Consider the following 9352-nt stretch of genomic DNA (forward strand, 5'->3'; position numbering starts at 1 on the left):
GCTTTTGGCTCCCCCTTATATGGACACAGAATTAAATATACATTATAGAATGTCTCCAGATTCACACCAACCACAATGTGTGTAGCATATACAATAATGCAAAAACGATTAGTAACATAATTGGTAATGTTGACTACAAAAAATTGCGTCGACGCATTGTTTGTTTTTATGAACTCATTATAAAAACAGGCCAGCGGCCGCTTTCTGCTTCGTTTTTGATGCAGTACCAAAACATGAACTGATGCAATCCAAAATGCAGCTTGAAATGTTCAGCACCACCCGTTACTTAAAAAATGAGAGAGTAAAGTTGCTCAAATTAAGCACTGTTATTATTTATTATGTTCTACAACACTGGATGCTTGTGCTTTAATATGTGAAATACACTTTAACATGGAGGGATAGACTTGCTGTCAGTTGTAAATCACTAAGTTAGACACAGGTAGGATAGAATAAAATGATACATAAGGATGAAATGCATTTAAAAGTTTAATAACATTGATTATGGCATTAGAAGTCTCTAACAACTTTAATCCACCTTCATTGAAAGCTGAATGCATGCACACTCCCGGCTGCCGCTGGATGCTGATTTTGTCGGGGAGGGGGGAGCAGATTGGAACAACTGCTCAGTCCACTGCTTTATATACAGAGTGCAGTGTTTGCTTGTTCACTGTTCCAGTCGGCTTGTTTTCTCGGTGCATCACTACAAACAACAGACTGATGAGTCTACAAAGCACCCGCGGTGTCCGCCATGTTGTAAACAACTTTGGGGTTCATGGGGGCCGGTTCACTTCAGCCAGGGATGTAGAAGTAGATCCTCTAAGGTTGCACGGTGCTTTGGGTCCAAGGCCAGACACTTGCTCAAGAAGTTGTTGCATTCCTTTGATACATTTTTCAGCACTTTTTTGCCTTTTTTCACGTACACCAATGTATCAAAACTGGCCCTGGCACAGATAATATACATCATGGCTCCGATTTGCCATACCGTCGTAGGCTCGGCCTTGTAAGTTTCCCCACGAAAAAATTCTGGTGGTGCATATGCTGGAGTTCCATAGAAGTTCTTGAAGGGCTCGTGTTGTACGAAATCCCCACAACCAAAGTCGATGACTCGGATCTCAGGAGTTCCTTTGCTACTATTTACCAGGATGTTTTTCAACTTCAAGTCCCGGTGGAAAACGCCATTTTTGTGCATTAGCAATGTGATGTTGACTATCTGTTTGAAGATGACCTTGGCCAGGCCCTCTGGTATACGTTTTACTTTAGTATAGTAATCGTACCCGTCCACTGTGTCCGTCAGTCGTTCCATGACGATTATCACCTCCGACTCCAGGTCAAAGATGTCCATGAGGCCAATCACGGCGGGGTTCTCAAAGCTGCTGTTGCAGAGATGACCGGCCGCCTGCTCCATGAGGACCACCTCCAAGATCTCATTGTAAACATTACCATGACAGTTCACTCGCACAAACGTCACTTTCTTCTTGGGGATGTGTTTTATGGCCACAGGTGTAAAATTGGAACAACAAAATCCAGCGTAAACCTGTGAAAATCCACCTTTACCGAGCATTTCCTCTTCATGGTACTTGCTTGTAAACTCCTTCCTGCTGCTCAGGACAGTTGAATTGCGGTGGAATGTTGTTTTTATGGCATCAGGGTGATGACAAGAATATTCCTGCACTCCAAGGAAAGGGTCATTTGAGTGTGTTGAAGATACATTTGAGTGTGAACTGGTGGAAGAGGAAGAAAAAGAAGGTATAGATGGCCAGGTCCAAGTCTTTGGATTTACGATGATCCAACTACAACTAAACCCTGATGGGTCTGAAGATTTGATTGGCATGTCTGGAAACGAGATCACGTCCTCCTGCTGCGGTATCTGTATCGCAACTTTGGATTTCTCCTTTTTGAACTTTTGGAAAAACTTCCTAAAGTGTCTTTGAGTGTTCAAAACAGCCCTACGTAAAATTGATACATTCTTATTATCATTCTTATTATCATTATTATGAATATTCTTTCTGAAAATTTTCCTCACACAGTCAAACATGGTGACAGATTAATGAGAACTTCAACCATTAGCATGAAAAGCAAAAAGGCATTGTTTGCCTCTGCCACGCAATGACATCACAGAACATACACTTCAAAGGCTAACTGTTGATGATGTGATAGGCTCCATCTCCTGTGAGAGAGAGATAGTACCCACTTTCAATCAATCTTTTGACAGGTGTGACGCCACGCCCTTTGCCACGCCCCCTAACCGGAAGTCCCGCCTTATAGTCCCCGCCCATAATGAAAAAAAAATGATTTCCGCCAAATTACACCTGTTGGTGTGTGTGTCATATTACTATGAGACAGCTGCTCAATTAAAACATACGATGTCTGAACGCACCTCTAAGCTTGCAGCAGCTGTCATGGTATTGTGACCTTGTCTGGCCTCAAAAAATGCAGAGAAGAGAGCTTTGAACATACGGTCTCTGAACTTTAAACTTGTCACACACACACACACACACACACACACTAGCTGCACATTAACGTAAGCATTTTATGGTTGTGAAGGCTGTGAGTGTAGGTGTGTATGTGTGCAATCCTTTGTAGAATCATCCTATTGAATTTAATTCCATGTGAATAACCGGTTTTAGTTTTTTTTTGTTAAACCTTTCAAACTAAAAGGTAGCTATTCTTTTTTTCTAATTAAAGTCTTTTACAGTTTGATATTTCCAGTAAGTGATGCAGCAAAGTGGTGTTCTAGTAGCTGAATAATATAGTCTGATACTCATGATCTCATAATATAGTCTCATACATTCAGCATTAATTCACCTGCCCCTCAATGAACTTTTAAAGAAAAACAAAGGTCTAAATGCACAATATTTCTCACAGAACTTATGAATTTAGTCAAGTTAAAAGCGTTTAGAGATTGTTTTCCAAGTAAGAATTAAAAGCCTTCCTTTGGGTATTAAATCACTTCTTAAACAAAGGAAAGGAAAATATAATTCAAGAGGGGTTTTTGTTTTTGAACAAAGTAAATTTAGAACAAATGATAAAGGAAGATATGTTTCTGTTTATGGTGTTAAAGTCTGGATTGATCTCAAGGATCACTTTAAGTTAATGAGTTCACGTTCTATGTTTAAATAAATCTTTACAAAAACAAAGGGCTTTGCACCTATTGAATCATAAGTTTATAAGTTGATGATTCAGCTCATTCTATTTTTGCTGTTTAAATGAATGTTTATTCTTTGTATTGAATTGTCTATGTTGGAAGACAGCCAACAGCCAAAAGCAAATCAATCAATATTAGGAGTAAGTTACCGATTCAATTTTTGTCAGGTAATTTGTAATTGTTGACCCAAAATATGTTTCATCAGGGTAAACACAGTCACACTATAAGTTTGAACAGTAATTATTTGGTAATGTTTAAAAATCCCAGGGATAAACTCCAAATTAACATATTGGCTCATCAGATTTATCCTTCACAAAAGGCATTTTTTTTAGAGAGCTTTGATGACGCCACCAAAGATGTTCACGGGTATTTAATAGTAGACCTCACACCCATATGCCCAGAGCTATACAGACTAAGGACCAGTGTACTGCCTCATGAACGTCTGGGCGTTTACACCCCTAAAACGTAAATCATCATGTCGGCACGTATAAAAAGAAACACCCCCTTGTTGGCGGCTCTGTATCATGCTTCACCCAGCTTAAAAAATTGAAGAGGCAGAAAAAAATTATCAAGCTGTTGGCCGATAAAAAAACCAGTATAAAACACAAGCAGCGGGCTCTAAAGAAGCAAACGGGTGGTTTTATTCTACCTCTGCTCTCGACCGTCGTGCCTTTGCTCGGCAATCTCATCGGAGGACTGATCCAGAGATAATGACTTTAAAGAAGGCGCAAAAAATGTTTCTCATCACCCCTAATCAGTTAAAGAGTCTAACTCAGCCTTCGCCATCCATGAGAGAGCACTGAGCTGGATTTGGACGATCGTATGAGAAACATCTTGAACAAGCAGGGAGTGAGTCCTCATGAGAAAATTAAAAAGTATAGCACGCCACTGGAAAGATATCTGACCTTTATGAAGCAGGGTCAGAGACAGGATCGTAGAGCGACAACGACCCAGCACCCGGAGCAGGTGGATGTTCCGTATGTCGCCAAAGCTCAAACATCTTCTCACAAACCACAAACCAAAAACTGTAAGATGGTCGCTGGGTAGTGTGCAAAGTCCGGAGGGAATCCATGAGAGTCGAAAAAGGTGGCTTTGCGGTTCTTTTCCAAGGTCAGAGCTAACCAGTGTGCTCCGGGCATGTGACCGGGGTGTGTGTTGACTATAAATTAGGCGGGTGGTTTAAAAGACAGATTCAGCGAGGGAAGTTGATCCGATGCCCACACACCGCAGAATGCATCCCCCAACAGACTATGCAATAGAGTCTCTAGTTGAATGTTATCCATCTTCTTAATAATAATCCACCAGAACCTGCCTCTTAGCGTTGATCTCCAAAATAGAATCGTAACAGGCGTAAGGCAAGGCAAGGCAAGGCAAATTTATTTATATAGCGCATTTCATACTCAAGGCAACTCAATGTGCTTTACATGATAAAACATTCAATTGTTTAAAATCAATAAGAACATTTAAATCAATAAGAACAATTAAAATCATCAGTAAAATCAATTAAAATCATCAGTAAAATCATCATTACATCAACAACATGACAAAAAATCTCTCTCTCAATCATATGCAGTAGAGAAAAAAAGTGCCTTTAACTTTGATTTAAAAATGTTCACATTGGATGCTGACTTCAGCTCTGCTGGCAGTTTGTTCCACTTCTTTGCAGCATAACAACTAAAAGCAGCATCACCATGTTTACTGTGAGCTCTGGGCTCCACTATCTGACCTGTGTCCATAGATCTGAGAGACCTGCTGGGTTCATACCTGACCAACATGTCACTGATGTATTCTGGACCAAACCCATTCACAGATTTATACACCAGCAGCAGAACTTTAAAGTCTATTCTGAGGCTGACTGGGAGCCAGTGTAAAGACTTTAAAACTGGAGTAATGTGCTCTGACCTCTTTGTTCTGGTTAAGACCCGAGCTGCAGCGTTCTGAACCAGCTGTAGCTGTTTGATGCTCTTTTGGGGGATTCCTGTCAGAAGACCATTACAATAGTCCAGTCTGCTGGAGATAAAAGCATGGACCAGTTTCTCCTGATCTTTCTGAGTCATTAAACCTTTCACTCTGGAGATGTTCTTTAGGTGGTAGAAGGCTGTTTTTGTGATAGATTTGATCTGACTGCTGAATGTAAGATCTGAGTCAATCAGAACACCAAGGTTTTTGACTTGGTCTTTAGCTTTTAAAGATCGAGACTCAAGATAATTGCTGACAGCAGTCCTCTTTTCCTTGTTACCAAAGACAATCACCTCCGTCTTGTCATGGTTTAGTTGAAGGAAGTTTTCACTCATCCAGCAGTTTACTTTTTCTAAACAGTCACACAACACCTCAATGGGACCATGGTCATCTGGGTTCAGTGATAGATATAGTTGTGTGTCATCTGCATAGCTCTGATAATCAACCTTACAGTTCTGTAAAATTTGTCCTAAAGGAAGCATGTAAAGGTTAAACAGAAGGGGTCCAAGAACAGATCCCTGAGGAACCCCACAGGACATTGGTAATCTGTCAGATTCAAAGTTTCCAATGCTTACAAAATAGCTTCGCTCCTCCAAGTATGACTTAAACCATTGCATTACTTTTCCATTTAGTCCGACCCATGTTTGCAATCTGTGCAACAAAATTGTATGATCTACAGTGTCAAATGCAGCACTTAGATCCAACAGAATGAGAACAGATACTTTTCCTGAATCAGTGTTCAACCTTATGTCATTAAGACGTAGACGATAAGCGTAGTGGTGTTTGGTAGGGGAACTCTAAATCTCATCTCCAGTCTTAGATTTCCGTTTGAAATGGGGGAGAGGGCGTCATTGTCATCGCCCGGGTTGAAATTAAACACAGAGAGTATCCTTCGTTAAATTCCTCCCGGGTGATGCTCAGAGGTAAGTCTTTAAGATGTCTCCCTGTAGCCAGGAACATGTTGTAAAATTCTCTGACGGATAACCCCGCGTTAAATTGCGGCTGGAAAGCCTTAGCGGGGATCTGTCTGCCATCCTGACAGAGAGCCAGGTATTCAATGTCGTTGTGAATGAAATTAAATGGTGATAGGTCTCTTCTCCCAGTAAAGGCTTCGTGGTGTACCATAGCCAGTACCACGTATTTGGGCATGGAACCCAGAAACAGATTCTCCTGGGTGCATATCCTAGAGTTCTCCGGTATGGAGTATGTTTTCACGTTGACCCGTGAGAGGGGGTAGAGAGCGTTACCTTTCATTAAGGCTGTGGCGTGACCTAACCGCACAGCCGGGGACACAAAGACTTTTTTTGCAAACAGAGAGGCTCCCAATATTTTCAGACGAAACGTAGAGTCGCGGACTCCGGTGAGGCAAAAAGCGTCATTAGCTCTGGTCAGTTTAATTCTCAAATCAACCGAATTCACCAAAAGTCTCTTGCAGAAAAATATATCTCCGTGAAGAGGGCCGAGCAGGTGCACTTCTCTGGAGGTGCTTGTGAAAGCCGCTCTCTTATTTAATCCTTTATTCGGTCCGTTAACGGTCACTGTAGAGTTTATTGCACCGGCTGTATCTTTGTAAAAAAGGCCTGCGCTAAACTGACTTTTCAGAGTGTTCTCTGAAAAGTTGAGAAGAGTCTCAATCATAGCGCGGTAGGGATGTGTAGCGCTAGACTGCGAAATCAGCCTATCCCCCCAAGTAACGTCACACTGACTGAAAATTGTATTTAGAGGATAATTGATGAGGGCTACGGATGCGTTGTTTGCCAGGTGCCATTGTCGTTGGTGATTTTCACACGGAGATGTAACAATGTATCGTTCAGGTCCAGATACTTGTCCCCATCTCCGGGGATGAAAAACTCTATAGGTCCTCCGTCAGCGATGGCCGACAAGGGAGAGATTTCAGTGTAGATTTTATCATCAATCGAAAGCTGCGTCATCGGAATAGCGAATATATCTAATTCTGCGAGGGTGCACTCTGGAGATTTCTGGTGCAACAGTGCCATATTTGATTTAATTAAAAAATATCGGAGCTCCGGGTAGACTTGTTCTTCGCGCGTCTGCTTTTTGCAACTGGTTTCCTCTTCTTACCGCGTGATCGTTTATTAGAGTTTGAAGGGGCTCGTTCTCCGGGAGGTCGCTTTCTCGATCTACGTGACATGACCATAATACCACCGCTCAGCTTTTGCTTTGAATCACTGCTTCGTGCCATCGCACGGGCGAACACGTCCGAGGCAATGTTGCTGGCTGCCTCTTTAAGATGCGGTTTAGCTATGGCAAAACCCTTCTTCACCAGAGGACTAATAAAACGAAATAATTTTGAAAACAAAGATCCTATCCCACGCCCATACATTACCGGGGCTCCATAAAAGCCGGGCAAATTCCCGCCGAACTGACTCTCATAATAAGATACAAAACGGTGAGGGTCCTCTCTCAAGGTGGCCCTAACCATTTTTTATTTTTTTTCTTCTTTTGGATGTACCAAAAAAAAAACAATGTACCTTATTGTACGATGTTCGCGAAAGGACACCCCCTTAGACTAATGGGTAGTTACCTTAGCTCAACGTCTCGACACTGAATGACACTGTCTTAGACGGATGGTTTATATAAGCTGACAGCTTCATGCTTTGGGTCTAAAGTGAAGCGTTGCGATAGTCTTACCGTAGGTAAAATCTACCGGTTTGTTTTGATCTGATTTTATCTCAATTTTAATGTTTTCAATGTGATGTTTGGCTACCGGTAAGTAATAAGAGGGATTGAAATATTGTGTGATAATGTCACCGTACGTTCCTTTAATATCGAACATTCTCAAAAGCGGTGCATATACATCGCCAACCATCTGCGGACTTACAATGTCGCAGTAACAATACATGTGGTAAAACCCTGCGCGTATATCGGCTGGGTAGTGTGCAAACTTTTGGTCAAACGCAAACCATTCCCCCGGTTTTAGTCCCAGCAGGTAAGCCGCTGGTGCGTCAAAGAGTACGTGAGTTTGACCTCCGGCTTGGAAATCCATCTTTTTTTGAATAGCGCTATAGACGAGATAAATATCAGAATTGATTTTTCTAAAAAAACTATTCAGCTCATTCATAAAGGCTGATATGTTATTGTAATAGCCTCCTCTAAATCTCTGCTGATGTACGACGCTTTCTTTCGCTGGTTCTTTGGGTTTTTCCCTCCAATAAAAATAGGCATCATTCTGCGCTATGGTAAAGAAGGTGTGCGGATATGAAATTTGCGTCATGGCTACCTCCCAGCGTCCATCTAAATTTATATGTTGAGGTAAATCCACCTGGTAACTGGAAATCTTGTTGTCTTTAAAAATGTTGAGGCTGGCGTTGGAGGAAAGGGTGATGAAAAACCCTTCATCCTTTGGGCCGTTACATGGTGAAATGATGATTTTTAAATTTCTCGGGCCAATTTTTCCACCGTACAAAAACCTGTTTTTCACCCTTCAAGGTGCGTCGATTCAGAATCTTCTCTACATGATAGACTCTGTCTTTGTCCATCGTTACTTTTTGCAACTCTGCCTCGTAAAATGAACCTTGGATGGCTTCTCCATCATAATCTGTTAGTTTGTACACAGGTGGTCTGCGGGTGATACAGTGTGATATTGTAAACATTTCATTCGTAAAACTCTGTACATATTTTTTATCAAACACTCCCCTCAACTTTGAGATCCTGACTATGTCACCCTTCTTAAAATTCATCTTTGGAAGATGAGTTTGAGGTGTACCATACAAATTTTGAAACACTTGATCGGTGTTGTCCGTGGGCACAGGCCTCATTTTAATAGTGGTGTGATAGCTGTGATTATAACCTTTCACCACGTCTTGTAGGACATCGAGGTATCGCAAAGTGTTGTTTGCTGTAAAATATCTCCACATTCTACCCTTTAAAGTACGATTGAATCTTTCCACCACAGAAGATTTGAGATCGCTGGCTGTGGAAAAAGGAACGATTCTGTATTTTTTCATCAAAACTTCAAAACTTTTATTAAAAAATTCTTTCCCTGCGTCGGTTTGAATTTTTTTGGGCGTCTGACTTTCGGCAAAAATGGATTCAAAGGCATTCACCACTTCCTTTGCGGTTTTTCTTTTCAGAGCCCTCACGTAAGCTTTCTTGTAAAATACATCTATGACCGTTAATAAATAATTGTACCCATCATTGTGCTCAGACCAGGCCTGCATATCGCACAGGTCAGCCTGAAATTGATTTAGCGGGCGAGACACAAAAACCTAATTTCTAGGAAAATGT

At 41.4% G+C, this 9352-nt stretch overlaps 1 protein-coding gene across 1 annotated transcript; it reads right to left on the reverse strand.

The window, feature by feature from the left end:
• Window positions 1–606: 606 nt before the first annotated feature.
• On the reverse strand, window positions 607–2049 carry LOC114462440 (serine/threonine-protein kinase pim-1-like). Its single transcript, XM_028445274.1, has one exon. It carries the CDS (start codon window positions 2033–2035, stop codon window positions 785–787), a length of 1251 nt encoding a protein of 416 aa, XP_028301075.1. The 5' UTR covers window positions 2036–2049; the 3' UTR covers window positions 607–784.
• Between the last annotated feature and the right edge of the window lie 7303 nt (window positions 2050–9352).

Source organism: Gouania willdenowi, chromosome 4 (assembly GCF_900634775.1).
Source record: "Gouania willdenowi chromosome 4, fGouWil2.1, whole genome shotgun sequence".
Classification (NCBI taxonomy): Eukaryota; Metazoa; Chordata; class Actinopteri; order Blenniiformes; family Gobiesocidae; genus Gouania; species Gouania willdenowi.

Bases quoted from the DNA above. Each gene is read 5' to 3' on its own strand.
- LOC114462440 (XM_028445274.1), bottom strand. From the start codon at position 2,035: ATGTTTGACTGTGTGAGGAAAATTTTCAGAAAGAATATTCATAATAAT.